General features: G+C 36.8%; 1 protein-coding gene across 1 annotated transcript; it reads left to right on the forward strand.

Moving 5' to 3' along the window:
• Positions 1–750: 750 nt before the first annotated feature.
• On the forward strand, positions 751–1,611 carry LOC129900496 (uncharacterized protein At1g08160-like). Its single transcript, XM_055975482.1, has one exon. The coding sequence runs from the start codon at positions 852–854 to the stop codon at positions 1,437–1,439; it is 588 nt and encodes a 195-aa protein (XP_055831457.1). The 5' UTR covers positions 751–851; the 3' UTR covers positions 1,440–1,611.
• The last annotated feature ends 18,617 nt before the right edge of the window (positions 1,612–20,228 follow it).

Consider the following 20,228-nt stretch of genomic DNA (forward strand, 5'->3'; position numbering starts at 1 on the left):
TACACGTATAACCCCACGTAGGACCCCAAATTGCCATTTAGGATGTCAAGTAGGACGAAGTGTCTATTTGTTCAAGATTTGGATAGTTAAAGTGCCTAGTTAAGGGTCATATTTATGTATTATGCCTAAAAAATAATGTGATAATGGGTAAAATGAAAAAAATTCGGTTAAAGTGTTTATAAAAAAAGATTAAAATATCATTCTTTTTAAAATATACGAAAACGAAACGTGTGCTAAATAAAAATATTGTTCATGTAATTGGGATTAGTAATCTAAAAAATAAAATTAATTATGATGGAATTCGATGACATTTTGTGCATAAATTAATATTACATAGATTAATTATACAGATATTAATTATATATAGATTAATAACGTATAATTGATTAATTTAAACCCAAAAGCTAAAAAGATTGCCCATTATTCTTATCACTCATCCTTTTTTCATAGCATGGGACTCTAAAACAATATCCTTCACAGAAAACGGCGCCAATGCATATAAGTTAAATCCATATTTCAATAACATAAATAAAGTTATTCCTGAAAAAAAAGAAGTAAAAGAACAGACATATTCGTTGGATGATATAATTATATTGGAGATTGACAACTCAGATCTCTTGAGTTGCATTCAAGAAACCAAAAGCTTCTTTGAAAAGAAAAACACAACATCTCTATCTTCCCTAACCTTTAACTTCTTTTATGCCTACGTAATGGAACAATAATTTTAAAGCTAAAGACGAAAAAAGTAGATAAGTAGATTCTCAACACAAACATTCTCCTACTTCTTATTCATCTTTATATAATACAATTAGTTGATCTCAATTTTGGCCATTGTCAACAACTTCTTCACCATGCCAACTCCCACTCCCACCAAGACACGGCGTTTAAGCCCCGTAACATGCATAGCCCTCATACTCTTAACCATTATTGTCATTATAGGGTTAACAGTACTTGTAATTTGGCTCTCAGTTAAGCCACGACGACCAATTTACACAATTGAAAATGCTTCACTCCACAATTACAACATGACTAAAAATGACCATTTGTATGGAAATTTCAACTTCACGTTAAAGGCATACAATCCAAATAGCAGAGTTTCCATATATTACGACAGCATTGAAGTGAAGCTGTTTTACAATACTCTACAGATTGCATTCAACAATGCGGAAACATTCTTTCAGCCTCGTCGTAACGTGACTTATTTGGATCTTTTCCTTTCCGCGAAAGATGTGGCATTATACGGAGACATTGCCCGTGATTTAAAGAAGGAAAGGACATCAGGAGCTGTGGAAGTAGAGATTAAAGTTAGAGCTAAGATAAGGTTTAAAGTTGGACTTTGGAAATCAAGTCATAGGAAGCTGAAGCTATCGTGTAGCCCTAGAGTGGCTGTTTCTTCAACCAAGAGTTCTCAGACTTCCCCTTGTGACTTGGATTTATAAATTTTTTTAATTTAATTTTTGGATTTGTTGTATCATGTCAATTGTTTGTTAGTTTTTCTTTTCTTATTCTATTTCAAGATTATTATTATTATTGATGAATTATTGTAATCTTTTGTTTTCTTTTTCCTTGAAAATTTTCATTTCAATGTGTGACAAGTATAATGGTTTGAAATTCTTTTCAATTAATTTAGGCTATTATTAAGCTAAGATTTCAATGTGTGACAAGTATAATGGTTTGAAATTCTTTCCAATTAATGTAGGCTATTACATCAAAACTCCCATCCCTTCGTTCTTCAACCAGCCTCACGAACCCGAGATAAAATCTTAAATGGTCACTTAACTTTGAATAGTTCACGTAGAAAGTCACTCAAATTAGAGTAGTTCATGTAGAAAGTCACTCAACTTTGTTTTATAACTCAAAAGTCATTCAATTACTAGTGTTTCACTTAGAAAGTCACTCAAACAATTTAAATGATTTTTCATTAAATTGTGTAAAAATCTAATTTTTATTTTAAACTACTTGTTGAAAGCTATACTTTCTACCTAAGTTAGAGCCATCGAAGAAGGAAAGGAAGAAAAGAGAAAATTGAATGAAACAATGAAGAGAGATATGACCGACTTGATCTTCTCATTAGCATTGGATACCTATTTATACATTGATCCTAACTAATCAGTGTTTAATTAATTCTGTAACTACCTCTCTAATAAACACAATCCTGTAACTAGCTTTTCAACAACCTTACAGAATCAACTATATACATTGCTCATTTCTAAACTCCCCCTCAAGTTGAGTGGTGGAATATATATCCAGCATTCCCAACTTGAACAACATGTTACTGTACAGCTGCTTTCCTAATGCTTTGGTGATGACATCTGCCATCTGTTCCTTTCTTGCTATGTACTCAGTCTTGATTATGTCTTTTTGCAGTATTTCTCTAATAAAATAGCAATCTTTTTCTATGTACTTCATGCGTTCATGATACAAGGGATTTGAAGCAATTTGCATTGTTGTTTTATTGTCACAGTGTAGTTCCATAGGTAGTTCAACTTTGACCCTTAATTCTTGTAACAACCCTTATAGCCATACCAATTCTGCAACAGTTGCTGCCATACTCCTGTACTCAGCTTCTACTGAGCTCCTTGAGGATGAATTCAGATTTTTTGACTTCCATGAAACCAAGAATGCACCAATCTTGATACCAATACCTGTTGCGAACTTTCTGGACAACACATATGATCCCTAATCAGCATCACAAAAGGCTCTGATCTTTCCTGATTTATTTTTGCTCATAAATAGTCCTAAACCAGGTTGACCTTTGATGTATCTTACTACATGTATTGTTTCATCATAGTGAGATTTATTTGGAGCATGCATGAACTAACTCAAATGTTGCACAACAAAGGAGATATATGGCCTTGTCATGGCTAGATACAGCAGTCGCCAAATCAGTCTTTGCTAGACTCTTCTGTTTTCTAACTTTGTGTCACGATCGAATTTCTCAAGTCATCATGGTGCCTACTATGACCCTCCAGTAGATAAGGCGACCCATATCCTGAAACTATGAATAATGGAATGTCAGGGTAGAATACCAATAATTTAAGTTAAAACAGTAATGAAATAACATAAACACAAATGAACGGAGAAAGCAAATCAAAATATATATACAAACCAAAAGATCCCTCTCAGAACCTAAAAGTCACATGTACAGAGCTACTATAAAATAAGTACAATTCCCAAAAGTGGACCACAGAAACAAAACTATCTCAAAGAGCAAAAGACAGATAAAATACATATATACAGAGTGAGACGGGTAAATCTAGAACGTTGTGTGCTCACCCTCATTTTTTATCACGCCTGCAGCTGGCTAGAAATCAATGTTGATAGCTAGTACTCGAATCTGCATCACAAAGATAGATGCAGAGTATAGTATGATTATCAAATAAGGTACTCAGTAGGCATCATAGGCCGACTGAGCAAGCAAGGTGAAAACATTATGAAAAAGAGGAATAAACTCAACAGAAGTCATAATATAATGTCAAAGGTAAGGAAAAGTATTAGTAATAAAGATAGGCTAAAATAAGCTAAGGGATCTATACTAAGTACACCCAATCGGGCTCCTCTAAGACCCGTCGGGAAATACGTGTGCAATTTAAAGTAACACCCGAGCCAATCCCCATAAGCCCGCTGAGCACACAGAATGACTACGCTAAAAAAGGTAGGAGATAGGGTTCTCCGGGAGTGAATGCTCTAGGGACTGAGGCCAAGCTTGTAACCCTGGATACTCATCTAATTTGATAGTGTGGTATAGGCAGGGCCTGTAACCCCAATACGGCCAACTCAATAGAGGTAGGGTCTACACCCCGAAGCTCTTTTATAAATAATGAATCAGTAGAGGCAGGTCATGTACCCCGATGTTCTATATAAGTAGTGATTCCGTAGAGGCAGGGCCTGTACCCTGATGCTCTATATAAATAGTAAGTTCGTAGAGGTGGGGCCTATACCCTGATGCTCCATGCAAGTATCTAATCCAGATGCCGATCCAACTCCTTTTTCTAGCAGATGCTTAGTAAATCACCCAAAGCTCTCTTTCTTTAGCAAGTCCAGGCCAAACATATATAAAGTATAAGTCCATAGATCTCCTTACACAAATAAACAACTCATCATATATACTTGGGCTTCAACCAAAACCAAAACAAGCCAAATACAAGGTTTATGAATATCGACGAATCTCGAAAGTCATAAACTTAGTGAATTAGGGATAAAGTTGTTCATGGGAGCACAATTGCTTAGGACTAACTACCAGATTCTAGTCTGCTATGCCATTCTACATGGATCTAAGCACACCAGAGCAATGCCAGGAATCTAAAGTAAGTTTTCATCAACTTACACTAAGGCCAACATACATCGCAGTACCAATAATATGATTCAAAAATTGGTAATAGAACCACCAAATAACAACAAGATCACATGCTTTCTATACCTGAAATAGGACCTAAGACGTGATTTCTACCCTAAGGCATGTAAATAAGCTACCCAACCCCAATATTCTAACAATTTTAACATGTCTTAAACAATCAAGCTCAATCTAAAAAAGGAAAGTCGTAGCCTACCTGTAGGCCGATCGTGCATGCTCTAAATCACTTTATTAGATCTTTTTCTTTCTGTATGGCCTCTGAATGATGCCACTCTTTCAAAAATAAAATTACAATGTCATTATGGTCGTTTAGACACTAAAATTACAAGAAACGGAAATAAACCAATTTCAGGGTTAAATATGGGAAAAGTGGGATCTTCACTAGAAATTCTAGAGTTGACCCCCAAAACAGGTCCTAATCAGCTCCATAAGATTATATCCCAAAATGGGACACAATTCAAGGCCCAGAAGCACCTCAAAAGCAACGCACAAGAAAAACCCAAATTTAGCTTAAAAACTAACTATGGCAGCAGCGATTTACGAGATAATACCATAAATAAAGTCTCTACAGCTAAAACCAAGAACACCCCAACATTCCTCTAAGAAAACCCCATAACTTCGCCTCAAGAATCGCTGAAAATAGACTCAAAATTCTCAAGATATCAAATCTCAAAATTTACTAAAATTCTAATTCGAAAATGGCATAGGAAAGAAGCTTAAGATGAAAAAATTACCAAAACAAAGCCTCAACAGCCAAAACCAATCATACCAAAATGATCCTCACAAAAAACCTCAAATAATTGGTTCTTGAATCACAGAAAACAGACTTAAAATGATCAAGAAACAATTTCCCAAAGTTCACCACAATTCCATTCCGAAAATGACAAGAGACAGCGCTAAAGTCACGAATTTACCTCACACAAAGCTTCTAATCAAGATTCTTTGCTCACCAATAGATTTCTCAGGAAATTTACTTGAACTTAGACCTTTGAATCACTAATTTTGAGTTAGAATGAGGGAAAAATTGCCCTTTAAAAATACATGAAATGGCTAATGAGCACCAGATATCATCTTTTTAGTTGATATTCTCCAAGTTCAAAAACTCAGATGGGGTGTTCAGAATACGTCCAGAACCTTGTACGCACAAACGGACTATGCTACCCTACCAAATTCGATATTTCAAACTCAATTGCGTAATCAAAACTTAAGGGGCTCAGAATGAGTCTAGAAGCCTAGGGAACCGAACGAAAGGTCATTCTAGATCAAACTCAATATTCCAGAGCAAAATGTACTGTCAGAATTTTCATCCGAGTGTGTTTTCTAAGAATGTTGATCAAAGTCAACCGCTGGCCAGTTTTCAAAGTTAAAATGCTAAAAATGGTTTAAACTCATACTGAAAACCCCAAGACTCGAGTCAACCACACTACTAGTCTAATTTGGTCATTCTGGAGCTGATGGAATAGTCAGAAAAACTATTTTGAGGCTATTTTTCTGCACTTTAACTCGAAAATAACTTTTCAAATTATAAAGGTCTTCCAACACGGAAACCTATATAAAATCCAAACAAATGACCAGGCAACCAAGCTACCAGGTGCCAGCAGGTCATAAATGTCCTGGGTCACTATAAGAATGATCTAAGAAATGAAATAGAAGTAGTATAAAGAAAATGACCTGGAGGGTCATTACAACCTCCACTATTAAAAGGACTTTTGTTTGCAAAGGTCAAGGACAACTGCAGTCTCAAGGAACAAAAATATAAGGATATTAAGCCTACATACTTTGCCAGACTCTAAGGTACCCTCACGGAGTGAGCAATGTCAGGGTAGAACTCCGACCTAGAAGAAAACCTCAAGTTGACCCCAAAACTTCAAGAATTTCTCCAATTCCTTCCTTAACACCAATTCCCAATGAAATGAGCCAAAAGTAGCCAAAACTATCAAACTCACTGTAGAAAACCAAACAACATTGGAACCACTGAATTAAGAAATATGGAACCAAGGGAGAAACCAAAATAACCTTACCATCTAGACTTCCTACCCCAAATCTAAAATCCAACATTTTTTCCATTAGGAGCAACCTAACGGTCCTTTGATATCCTATCTACCACACCAGTTTGAAAGAAACATACATACTATTTGAAAATCAGAGAACAACAACGACTAGAATAAGGAACCCTGCCTAGAGCAAGAACTAGAATTGTAATGACCTCCAAGGTTATTTTCGTATTTTTGTGTGATTTTATTATTTCACCATTTTCTATAGCTTATTTATAACTTATATGTGATATTGGGATAGGTGGCATGCTTTCTGAGGTATTCGGTTGAGTATTGAGGTGGTTTGTCCATTTTGAGGCTTAAGATTTGAAAACGTTGACCTTAGTCAACATCCGGAGATTCTTATATCGTATGAGAATTATGACGGTGCCATCAGCTTCGGAAGGTCCATTTTGGTCTAGAAGGAAGGTTTGTTTGGGTTTTGAAGTCTTCGTTTTGAGTTTAGGTGGTTTTGCCTTTTAAACTTTAAGGTTTGGCCAAGCATGACTTCGGTCAACATATTGAGTTAACGCGCTCAGATAAAAATTTTGTCAGCACGATTAGCTCCAGAATGCCAAGTTTGGTCTAGAACGACCTTTGGTTCGGATCCCAAGGTGATCGGAATGAGTTTTTGGCCATTTATGCATTTTAAGCATTTTCTTTGAAATTCTTTGACTTTGGTCAATATTCCATTGAAACGACCTCCGTTGGGAAATCCATAAATTTCATTGATTTTGGAATATCATTTTCAGTTGGGTAGCATAGTTTGTTTGTGTCAATGGGATTCCAAACGAGTTCCGAGCCTCGTTGAGGAACTTGTTTTCCCTTAGTGAAAAAGCACCAGCACAGCTGCTGGTGCATATGAAATTTACTCTCCGCATTCACGGGCCCTTGGCCGCATTTTTGGAGTGTTTCTGCATTCACGGAGAGTCGGCTTGCTGACCTCTGCGTACACAGAGATCGTCTCCGCGTTCGCGAAGGCTAATGGGGGTCCTGGTAGTGAGGTATTTTAAGACCCGTTGCCAACCCTTTTCTCCTCATTTCCAACATATCAAAACACACTTTTGTGAGAAAATCTTGATCATTTTCGATCATTCTCGTTCTGATGCGTTGGGGCTTTTATGGGAACATTTCAGAACCCTTTCTCAACCTAAAAACTTTGTAAGTTTTGTGTAAATTTTGTTGTTTCTTGAATTTTTAAACTATTCCAGGGCTTGAATTTGGTGAATTGTTTGAGCTCTTCTGGTGCTTGAAATGTGCCCATTTTTAGGGCACAAGTTCCTTGAGCTATTTGGAACCTTGTGATGGAGTTGGTTTTTTTATTTCATGTGCGAGTCCCAATGTCAAATTTTGACCCAATTTTTGTTTTGTTTGTAGTTATAGAAATATGGATATCGTTGGCCTTGTTTTGATGTGTTCTTCAATAATTTGATAGAATGGCATCATTTGGAGGTGGCTCAGAAAGGAAAGACTAAAGTTTTGCGATTTGAGTGTGGTTCCGGCTTTGAGGTAGGTTATGGCTTACTCTTTTTAGACTTGGATTGGTTGGAATTGGTATATTTTAGGCGTTAACATGTAATTAGGTTGATAATTGAGGTGTTGATACATATTTAGCAATTTGGACCTAATGATCATCATTAGGACTAGTTTGGGTTTTTGCCTTGGAGCCTTAGTCTAGGTGATATTGTGGCATGTTTGCATCGCTTAGAATCCTTAGAACTCGCTCTACGTGATTTGGACTTAGGATGCCATTGTTTGACTTATTTTGTTTCGTTTGCCACTTGTTGCGAATTTTGGCTTATGATTGTATCTTGACTTCCTTTGATATTGAAATGTTGGGCCTGAGGCCGTGCTCTTGGTACATTGGAGTCTCAGGTTAGTGATTTGGCGTCCTTGGCGGGATTTTTACTTGGCATGAGAGATCTATATGATTTTGACATACTACTTGCATTGATTTGTATCACCGGTGTTGAAAACTCTTTTTAAAGAAAGAACAAAATGATGAGATTTAGGCTTTTGGTTGATGAATAAATAGAAGGTATTTAAACAAAACCGATGATATCTTATTTATGGAAATTTATAGTTGATGAGCTTGAGCTATAATTCCGGGCGGCCCTTTTATCGACTTTGGGCTACACTTTATTTTATTTGATAAGCTCGAGGTTTGAATTTCGGGCGGCTCATTGATACATATTCAGGTTATTATTATTATTATTATTATTATTATTATTATTATTATTATTATTATTATTACTACTACTACTACTACTACTACTACTATTATTATTATTGTTGTTGTTGTTGTTGTTGTTGTTATTATTGAGAAGCTCGAGGCGTGAATTTCGGGTGGCTTGTCGATATATATTTTGGGTTATTATGATTATTATTACTATTGAGAAGCTCGAGGAGTGAATTTCAGGTGTACCATTGATACATCTCTCGAGTATTTGTTATTATTATTATTGAGAAGCTCGAGATGTGAATTGTGGGCGCCCCATGATTCTCTTGAGGAGTATTAATTCATATATACTACTTTTAATTAATTGTTCCTCGGATAGTTTGGGTTGATATTTTTAATGTGGTTATCTGCTTAGTGGGTTTTACTTGACTATCGTATGATCTTCCCGTACCCTTCTTCCCTGTTGTCATAGTTTTATGCTTCTCTCTTATTACTATTAGTATCATCGTATTGCTTATTATATATTTATTCTTTCTACACTCAGTTGGCCTATGATGCCTACTGAGTACCCAGTGTTTTGGTATACATACTGCACTTCTGTATTTTTTAATGAAGCTCCCAGTTTGAGCCACCCTCAGTGCACATCTGATCATCCGTAGCGGTGCCAGATTCGGATTGTGGTGAGCTCCCGGAGTTTAGAGACTTTCTACTTTTCCTCTTTTGTACTGACTTACACTTGTAGTTTTGGATAGTCAGATTTGTATTGTATATATACATTGTCATCTTTAGTACTTAGTAACTCCTGTATAGGAGACATCAGTTCCGAGATTGGTCTTGTGTTAATTCATCATTTTTTATCACTATCGGGCCTTTTGTATATTTTGTATCGTATTTACATATCTATACCCTGGCCCGACTCTTCTTTTGTTATGTTCTTCTTGCTTCCGCCTTTTTATGTTATTATTTATTTACTTAAAATGAGATTTGACTTCCGCTTTAGTTGGATTTGGCTTGCCTACTCGGGGGTTATAGTAGGCGTCATCATGACTCAGATTCGGGTCGTGACAAGAATCCATCCTTAGGTCACCAAAATCAAAAACTCAAGCTGAAAAAAACACTTTCTGACTAACCATTCTGCTTCCGATGATAATCACCCCGCTAATGACTAAGTTACACCAACCCTAGCTTAAGTGACCTTCGGCCACCCGGAGACTTCCAATAAATTGACACCATATGCCCACAAGTTATTCTCCAAATAAAACCAAACCCAACTACTTCAATCCAAGGTCTACTAAGCGAGCAGGTGATAAATAAACACAAAAATTGCCCAAAGATGATCCCATATAAGTAGTGCCTCCACATCTTGAGTGTGAAAACTACCGACTCCAACTCTTAGTTGTGAGTGGAGTAGTTACGCTCGTGCACCCTCAGCTATCTAGAAGCATATGCAATAACCCATCCCCTCTACATCAGAACACACCCAAGACCTACATCAAAAGCATCATAATAGAATGAAAAGCACTCGCCCTCCACTGGAAGAGTCAGGATAGGAACGATGGTAAGCAACTCCTTGAGCCTCCAAAAGCTCGACTAGCACTCCTCAAACCACACAAAAAGGACATCCTATCGGGTCAAAAGGGTCAATGGGGTTGCAATGGTGGAGAAACCCTTGATTAAGTGCCTTTAATATCTAGCCGATCCGACAAAGCTTCGAAACTCTGTAACGAATGTGGGCCTAGCCCAATTAAGAATAGCCTCAATCTTCGCCAGATCTACCATGATACCCTCCTTTGATACAACATTCCCCAGAAATGTCACAGACTCCAACCAAAACTCACACTTTGAGAATTTGGCATAAAGTTATTGATCTCTCAAAGTCTAGAGCACCACCCTCAAATTTTGCGCATGCTCCTCTCTACTGCACAAGTATACTAAGATATCATCAATGAATACGATTATGAAGGAGTCAAGATAAGGCCTAAATACTCGAGTCATAAGGTCCATAAAGGCTTCTTGGGAATTAGTAAGCCTAAAAGACATCACAAGAAACTCGTAGTAGCCATAATAAGTCCGAAAAGAAGTCTTAGGAATATCGACAGCTCTAATCCTCAAGTGGTGGTAGCCAGACCTTAAATCAATCACAGAAAATATGGTGGCACCCCGAAGCTGGTAGAATAGATCATCAACGTGAGGCATGGGGTAATGGTTCTTCACCGTCACCTTGTTCAGCTGTTTGTAGTAAATACCCATCCATATAGTCACATCCTTCTTTTTAACAAATAGGATAGGATCACCCCATGGAGACATACTAAGATGGATAAAGCCCTTACCTAGGAGACCCTCAAGCTGAGTACTGATCTCCCCGGAGCTCTGCGGGAGCCATATGGTAAAATAGAATAGAAATGGGCTTAGTGTCTAGATTAAAGTCTATGGAAAAGTCAATATCCCTCTCCAAAGGCATGCTAGGTAGGTTTGTAGCAAAGACATCAATAAACTCCTGGACCACAAGAACTAAATCAACAGAAGAAGCCTCGCTGGACACATCTCCGACATAAGCTAAGTATGCCAAGCACCTAGAAGCAACTAGACATCAAGCTCACATAAAGGATATAATCCCCATTAATAAGCGGCTATAAGCACCCGACCATAAGACCGAGGGAATACCAGGCATTACTAAGGTAATGGTCTTGGCATAGCAGTCTAACACCACATGGTGAGGGAAAATCCAATCCATTCCCAATATAACACCAAAGTCCAACATATCTAATAGAATAAGGTCAGCCTGAGTCTCATGCCCCTAAATAGTCACCACACAAGATCTACATACCTGATCCACTACTAAAGAATCCCTGCAACGACACCTCAAGTGGCTCATAAACAATACCCAAAAGAGGAGAAAAATATATAGACACATAAGAATCCGTGGAACCAAGATAAAATAAAGTTGAAGCAGTCTGTTGACATATAAGGATAGTACTTTTGATGATATCATCTGATGCCTAGATCTCTTCCCTAGTTGGAGCAGCATAAAATGGCTCTGTCAGCCTCCCCCACGTCTATCTAACCTACCACCTGAATTGCCTTCTTAGAGACCTCCCCGAATACCCTGTTGGCTATCACCACAGCCCTGTGGCTGATCTCCAGCTCCTCAGCCCTGACCTAAGGTGGAATCCCCTAAACGGGCCTGACTAACCTCAGTTACTCGCAGGGCTGCCTGAATTGGTGGCTGGACTGACCCTGCTGGTATCTATCTTGTTGGAATCATTGGTGGGCCTATCATAACTGTCCTAGCCCCTAGACTGGACCCACTAAAGCTTTTTTGGCACCTATCCCTCTATCACTGTCCTCTTGGGTTTGGCGATGAATAATCTCTATAGTACGGACATGGTCCACCATATCCAGGAAAGAGTAGCCCATAGAAAAAAAATGTTCCATCCCCACTACAAGTGGTGTCTCAACCCACACATAAAACAACATACGTGTTCCTCCTTGGAGGGTAGAATCATAGTAGCATATCGGGATAGCTGGTGGAATCTGGCCTCATGCTCGGCGACTGTCATCTGACCCTTCTCCAACCATGTAAACTGATTCTAGAGTCGGTCCTTGACACTTCTAGGGATGTATCTAGCTAATAAGGCCTATGAAACCTGAGCCCAAGTCAATGGTAGGGTCTAGGGTGGTGACCCAGCTGGCCTAGTCTATAAGTAGGAGCGCAACCAAGACCCAAGAAGTGAAGTTGTGAGCGATGAAGTCGGCCTCTCTGGACTCCATAAGACCCAAGAAGTCGGCCTCTCTGGACTCCATAAGACCCAAGAAGTGAAGTTGCTCCTGGCAAATAGTCAGAAACTCTATGGCGTCCTCTCCAATGGCTCTACAAAATGTCAGGGGTGACAGCCTCTGAAATACCCCAACATCTTCTACTCCCATAAGGAAATAACACCCTCTTGAACTGCTGGCAGGGAGGCAACATCTGGTGAGGGTGGCAGAACCTCAGGTTCTGGCGGTGCAGGTTAGTCCTGCGATGTTAGCATATCAGCAGCTAAGGATGAGGCCAATGGTATAACTCTGATAGCTCTAAGGAGTTGAGCAATCACCGCATGTAAAGTTGGGGTCATAACTGATGCGGTTGCTGGTACTGGTGATGGCCCCTTCAGCTAAGGAGGAATAAAGCTATCTTGATGCTCCTCTACATGCTCGGGAGATATATCTGAATCGGAGACTAGTGTTGCTCCCCTACTTATGCCATGAGGCCCAGTTCAGTTAGCGCCACCGGTAATAACGCGCGTACAAGCCATCCCTGCAAAAGAGAGGAACAAATGAGATTTCATGAAACCAATAAAATACACTAAATGCACAAACGGATATAATATAAATGGTTCTTCCTAAATACATCTTGTACCTCTTGAGAATGGGTTACAGATGTCTCCACATCGATCTGCAAGACTCTATTAGACGTTAACTCTATATAAGTGAGATCGATGAACATAGGGCTCTGATTCTAATTTATCACAATCCAACTTCTCAAGTCATGATAGCTCCTACTATGACCCTCTAGTAAGTAAGCCGGTCCATATTCTAGAACTGTGAGTAATAGGATGTCATGGTAGAAGACCGACAATTTAAGAAAAAAATAGTAATAAAATAATAAGAACACAAATGAATGGTGGAAGAAAATCAAAATATATATAAAACCAAAATATCTCTCCCAGAACCTGGAAGTCACATGTACAGAAATACTACAAAGTGAGTACAAGTACCAAAAGTGGACAACAGAAATAATACTGTCTAGAAGAGCAACAGACAGAAAAAATGTATACATACAGTGGGAGATGGTTAAATGTAGAATGATTTGTGCTCACCCTCATCTCCGATCACGACTGCAGCTGGCTTGAAATTAACGTTGATAGCTAGTACTCGGACCTGCATCATGAAGGTAGATAAAGAGTGTAGTTATGAGTGTGAGATATAAGGTACTCAGTAGACATCATAGCCGACTGATCAAGGAAAGTGAAAGCAATATTAAAATGAGGAATAAACTCAACAGAAGTCATAACATAATGTCAAAGGTAAGGAAAAGTATCAGTAATAAAGATAGGCTAAAATAAGCTAAGGGATCTACACTAAGTATACCTAATTGGGCTCCTATAAGCCCCGCCAAGACGCACGTGCGTAATTTAAAGTAGAACCCCAGCGAACCGCCATAAACCCATCGAGTATAAACAATGACTACTCTAAAGAGAGTAGGAGCTAGGGTTCTCCAGGAGTGAATTCCCTAAGAACTGAGGTCGTACCTGTAACCCTGGATACTCTTCTAATTTGACAGTATGGTAGAAGTAGGGCATGTAACCCCGATACTCAGCATAAATGGCTAACTCAATAGAGGTAGGGCCTGCACCTTGAATCTCTTTTATAAACAATGAGTCAGTAGAGGTAGGTATTGTACCTCGATGCTCCATATAAGTAGTAAGTCCATAGAGGTAGGGTTTGTACCCTATGCTTCATGCAAGTATCTAATCCAGATGTCGATCCAACTTCTTTTTCTAGCAAATGCCTAAAAATCACCCAAAGCTCTCTTTCCTTATCAAGTACAGGAGACAAATATATAAAGTATAACGTCCATAGATCTCTTTTCATAAATAACTAACTCATCATATATATTTGGGCTTCAACCGAAGTTGAAACAGGCCGAATACAAGGTTTAGGAACACCGGCAAATCTCTAAATTCGCAAACTTAGGAAATTGTGGATAAGGTTGTTCATGGGAGCACAGCTACAGCCTAACTAAGGCCCAAACTACCAGACTCTACTCTGCTAAGTCATTCTACATGGATCTAAGCATATTAGAGCGACGTTGGGGCATCTAAAGTAAGTTTCCACCAACCTAGACTAAGGCCAACATACATCACACTACTAATAATATGAGACAAAAACTGGTAACATAACCACCAAATAATAACAAGGGTCACATGCTTTTTATACCCGAAATTGGACCTAAGACGTGATTTCCACCTAAGGCATGTAAATAAGCTACCCAACATTTCAACATGTTAACACACAATCCAGTTCAATCTAAAAAAAGGAAAATCATAGCCTAGCTATAGGTCGATCGCGCTACTCCAAATTACTTTGCTAGAGATTTTCCTTTCTAGACAACCTCTGAATATTGCCTTACTATTAAAAATAGAATCACAATATCATTACGGTCGTTTAGACACTAAAATTGCAAAAAATGAAATGGTGGGTCCTGCACTAAGAATTTTAGAGTTGACCCCAAAAACAGGTCCTACTCATCTCCCTAAGCTTATATCCCAAAATAGGACACAATTCGAGATCCAAAAGCACCTTAAAAGCAATGCACAAGAAAACCCCAAATTTAGCTTTAAAAAACTAACTATGGCAGCAGTGATTTATGAGAAAATACCAGAAATGAAGTCTCCAAAGTTAAAACCAAGCACACACTGACATTCCTCATGGAAAACCCCAAAATTTCATCTCAAGAATTGCTGAAAATGGACCCAAAATGCTCAAGTTATCAAATCTCAAAATTCACTAAAAATTTAATCCAAAAATGGCATAGGATAGCTGCTTAAGATGGAAAAATTACCAAAACAAGCCTCAACAATCAAAACCAATCATGCCACAACGATCCTCACGAAAAAAACTCGCAAAATAGGCTCTTGAATTAGAAAAAAAAACTAAAATGATCAAGAAATAATTTCTTAAAGTTCGCCACAATTCCATTCCAAAAATAACAAGAGACAACATCTAAAGTCGTGAGTTAACATCATACAAAGCCTCTAATCAAGATTCCAAGATTGCCAATGATTTCCCATGAACTTTTCTTGAACTTAGGCCTTTGAATCACAATTTTTAAGTCTAGAATGAGGGAGAAATTGCCCTTTAAAAATACATCAACTGGCTGATAAACACCACATATTAGCTTTTTAGCTGATATGCTCTAAGTTCAAAAACTCTGATGGAGTATTCGGGCCCGTACGCGCAAACGGACTATGCTACCCTATTAAATTTAATGTTACGCACTCAATGGTACAGTAAAAATTTCCATATGAGGTCTTTACGATTGAATATGGGTCCCACTCCTACTGCCATGTTTAACCAAAATCTACTGAAGGGCTCAGAATGAGTTTGGAAGCCTTGGGAATCGTACGAAAGGTCGTTCTAGACCAAACTCAATATTAGATGTGGCAACCTTGTGACGCACCCCATATTTTGCCAAGAGTTTCTTCACTATTTGATTGATGAAGTCTGATCCTCCTTTTTTTCTCTTTAACATTTTTTGTTCGTTGGGACTCATGTCTTTGATGGAAGTTTATACAAGGCATCGGTGGTTCATATCTTGAATTTGTGTTAGCTCCATTCTAGCAATGTTGGAGATTATTTGAACTTGACTACGAACTTCTGACAATTCTTGACAGAATTTTCGAGATCTTCCTCAAAACTTTTATCCCAGTTAGATCTCTTGATAAATACCTCAATTATAAGAAACAAAATGAAAAGTATTTCTATGCAATCGTAACTGGGATCTCTTGAGGTAATTCCTATAGTTTCAATTAATACCTCAAATATACTTGAGTATCGACAAGATTTGTTCATCCTGCTTCAAACAAAGGTTTAGAATTATATCAATCCTCATGTTTTAAGTGCCCTCACAATAGAGAAAGTCATATTTCACATATATCTGAATTATTCGATATGAGGACATTTTTCAAAGTGCACTCATACTCTCAAGAATGTTCAACGCATGCAATTGTGATACCATATGCTTGGCCTGTATGTAAGTCTCCACGAATGTGAGAATATTTGGAATGAGATCATGTAGGACTTGTTATTGCCTTGTAATGTTGGCTTAGGGACGAGTAGGATATTTATTTGGGATAAAAGTGACTTAATCTCTCCTTGAGCATCACACTGAATTTGTGCTTTTGAAGATTGATACGTCTTTCGGTGCATGACTCTTGCTTTCTAATTGGTTGTTTTTGCATTAATTGCAATACGTCTTTTGGCGCCTGATCCTCTTTTTTATTCCCTTCTTTAATTTCGACTTCTTTTTGAGCCTTTATTTTCTGATCTTTTTCTCTTTTCACCCCTTCCTTTTGAGGTTTCTCCTCTTTTGTCGGAGTTTTTTTTTGTCTTGCATCGACCTTGTAGGAGTATTTTTTTTATTTGTTTCAACCTTTTTTTTAAGTGTGCGTAATTCTTGCAGATATGATATATAAAATAATTTAGAGATTTAGACAAACTCAGAGTGACGTCTCGTAAGTCTAGTGTTCATTGACATTTTCAGTTGGGTAGTGTCTTTTTTCTATTTGCACCAATACATTTCATTTTCTCTCAACCATCGGTAAGGACACCTATCGTTGTGTTATTTTTCAGATAATCCTCAGAGATTATACATTGGTGTGTTCTTCCGATTTTCTGCAGGAATCACTTGTTGTTGTGTTCTATTAGGGGATTGTCTCTTATGACTTAAATTCTTCCAACTATTCATGACAATCATATATTGTTATAACCATCCCCGACTATTGTCGAGGACGGTTTTCCTACAAAGATATGAGAAAAGTGTGAAAGTGGGGCCATTATAAAAAAAATAAGTAACAAAATATAAGAGTAAAAATTCATAGTCAAAGACTCTCCGAATTTATCTTTTAGGATGTGTATTGGTGTCTTGTAATAATTAAAGGTCATCGTTATTTCTCATGAATTCTTTGTCCCTGAAAGATTCATAAGAGAAAGAGTTATGATTTTTCTTAGATTAAAGAATTGAAAGAGACTAGGGTTAAAGTTTGTGGTTGAATATTGCAGTCGATTGTGGATTGCCGTTATTTCCTCTCTTGAAATAATGTCGTCTCTCATGTATACAAAGAAAACTTCTTAGTTAGGGATAGGGTGTTGACCTCTCAGAATTGAGATCCAATCATTTATCGCATGATTTCCTTTGATAACAGCCTCTACAAAGGAAAAAAGAATCAATTTTTTGTTGAACTCTCGATCTTTGAGAAGCAAGCCTGTTTGATTTCCGACACAAATCAGTCTCTTCCTAAAAAAAGAAGAATAACTCAAAAGTCAAAGTATTAGTTTGTGTTTGTAATAATTAATGCAAAATATCACACAAAGAACTAAATATATAAATATTGCTTTGTTTGAAGATAAACTAATCCATGGGTGAAGAATGACTAAACAAACAGAAATTGAACCACTTAATTTTAGGATTCATGTGTGAGAAAGGTTGACTTGCATTGAATCAAAGATTTCTTGTGCTTCATGCAGACGAAACTTTAAATTTTTTTGTAAGAATGAGGAAAAATTAAAAACTTTAAAGATAAGAACCGAGCCTTGAAAGGGTGCCTACATATATCACAAAGGAGAATTTACGTCCTACATAGTTCGACTAGCTTGAATTTTACTTTTTTTTAATGAAACATCAACCTTTTTTTTGAGATGAGAGAGCAAGGTATATAATTTGAGAATAAGGTTCGAATTTTGTTGGAAACTATAGACTCATGGAGTATTTGGACGCACTTTCGATAGTGACTTGATATTTATCCCTATGAGGCACTAGAAATTTTTTGAAAAAGAGTGGACTAACATGTCTCCAAATGAAGCAACATATTCACAAAAACGGTTATAACTTATAACACATAAACAGTTATTGCGCATCTTAAACAGATATGTGACTTTTTTGTGCCAAAGATAGGCCTAACAATTTGAAGGATATAACATCATTTGAAACATTCTATTGCCCCAAAAAATCATATTTATACAAGCTTTATGTATAAATTGGATGGGGATACATAATAGGAAAATGGGATACAAATAACCGATCTCACGCAGGGGTACAATCATAAATAAGGCTTCGTGAAAAATCTTTGACTTTTTGACATCTCTGAACGCCAACACGTTTTGGATGAAGTAGGAGCTTGTGAAAATTCTTCTTTGACTAGACTAAGCTAATAAAATAAACTTCTAACCTCGAGGACAATGGTTTGCCAAACGGGCGTATACAACCTTCAAATTTAAACACATAGGTATGATCATCCATTTAGGGTGAGGGCCGGTTTAGACTCAAGGTGGTCTTTCTAATGGACCCAATACGCCTTGGTTATTGATCGTCTTAGGCCAATGCGCTAAATCAGGATTTTGATAACGTTTTTTGCTAGGTTGACTAAGAGTGGCTTTTGCAAGACTGGTAACCCAAGCGGATAACTCAGGCTGGAACTTACAACAACCATTGGATGCATGGCGTATCAATAAATTATCGATCGCTCCAAATAAGGGTCAAGTATAAAAAAGCTCGACTATGATTCCGCAAAATCGTTCTTTAATATACTATACATTCAATCGAAAGAAGTCATAAAATGCAAATGATAGTTTAATATATAAATTAAAACACACAATTGCGCAATTAAGAAAGCAAGAATTATTAATTATTACAAATCCAAACAGGTAGTCAAATAACAATCAAATCTAATGGTCAGAACCGAATTAAATCTCCAGCAAAGTCGTCGTTTCTGTTATGTAGATAAAAGATGGTTTAAAATTAATTTCAAATTTATAGTGAAAAAATTAATTTTAGAAAAGAAGAGTCGTCACTTAATTTTTTAAAGAAATTAAAAAACTTAATTTAAAAGACCCTAACAGATTAAAGTCTTAAAAATTCAGAACAAAAGGTACGAGGTTCTTATTTTCACTTTGAGAAGGTGTTAAGCATTCAAAGTGGTTGCTAACACGCGGTTATCAGATGATTTAAAAAAATTATTTGACTAACTTTTTAAAATATTAATTTAAAATGAAACGAAGACTTTAAAATTATTTTTCAGAAAAAATAATCAAACTTAAACATTGAAAATAATATACATGTATATAAAAAAAAGTAAAAATTTATCAAATGACTAATTAAAGGTAGAAAATCATTTAAAAAGTAAATTAACATGGACTGATTTATTTTTAGAGGAGTCTAATTAAGTTAAAATAAATTAAAATTAATATCTAAGCAAGCAAAAATAACATAAGTAAATAAATTATTACAACCCAAATCAATATAAATAAACAATAAATAAATTATGAAATATGGTCCGACACTTAGTTTCTGTACGCCTGGACTAATCTATTGGGTCATCTGCGTTTTGGGCCTTAAGAACAATTCCACTGTATATCGCAGTTGTATATACATTATATATCAGATGGTATATAATCTATATACAATGTATACAATATTATTTTTGTAAATAAAATTGTATACACACTATATAGCACATGTTTGTTCCCTGTATCTGTTGTATATCATTATATATCAGACTATATATACATTGTATATCAATATATACAACATTATTTTCTTGCATATCAGACTGTATTAATACTGTATATCAATGTATACGATACTGTTTTCCACTTGTATTCCGCGTATACAACTCAATATTAATATTCAAACCATAAATATTAGCTTCCTTTTCATGTATCAACTTTTCAACAATTTGAGAAAGATGATGGGAGATTCAAAACTCAATAATATGCAAGGAAAGAGACCAAAAATGGACTCGAATCGATATCACATGCATCAAAATAAAATTACATAAGCATCTACTCATTTTAAGATAAACCAAGAAATATACCATTATATGTTAAGGTATCAAATTGATGG

This window comes from Solanum dulcamara, chromosome 8 (genome assembly GCF_947179165.1).
Source record: "Solanum dulcamara chromosome 8, daSolDulc1.2, whole genome shotgun sequence".
Taxonomy (NCBI): domain Eukaryota; kingdom Viridiplantae; phylum Streptophyta; class Magnoliopsida; order Solanales; family Solanaceae; genus Solanum; species Solanum dulcamara.

Excerpts from the sequence above, each read along its gene's own strand:
- LOC129900496 (XM_055975482.1), top strand. The coding sequence starts at position 852 with ATGCCAACTCCCACTCCCACCAAGACACGGCGTTTAAGCCCCGTAACA.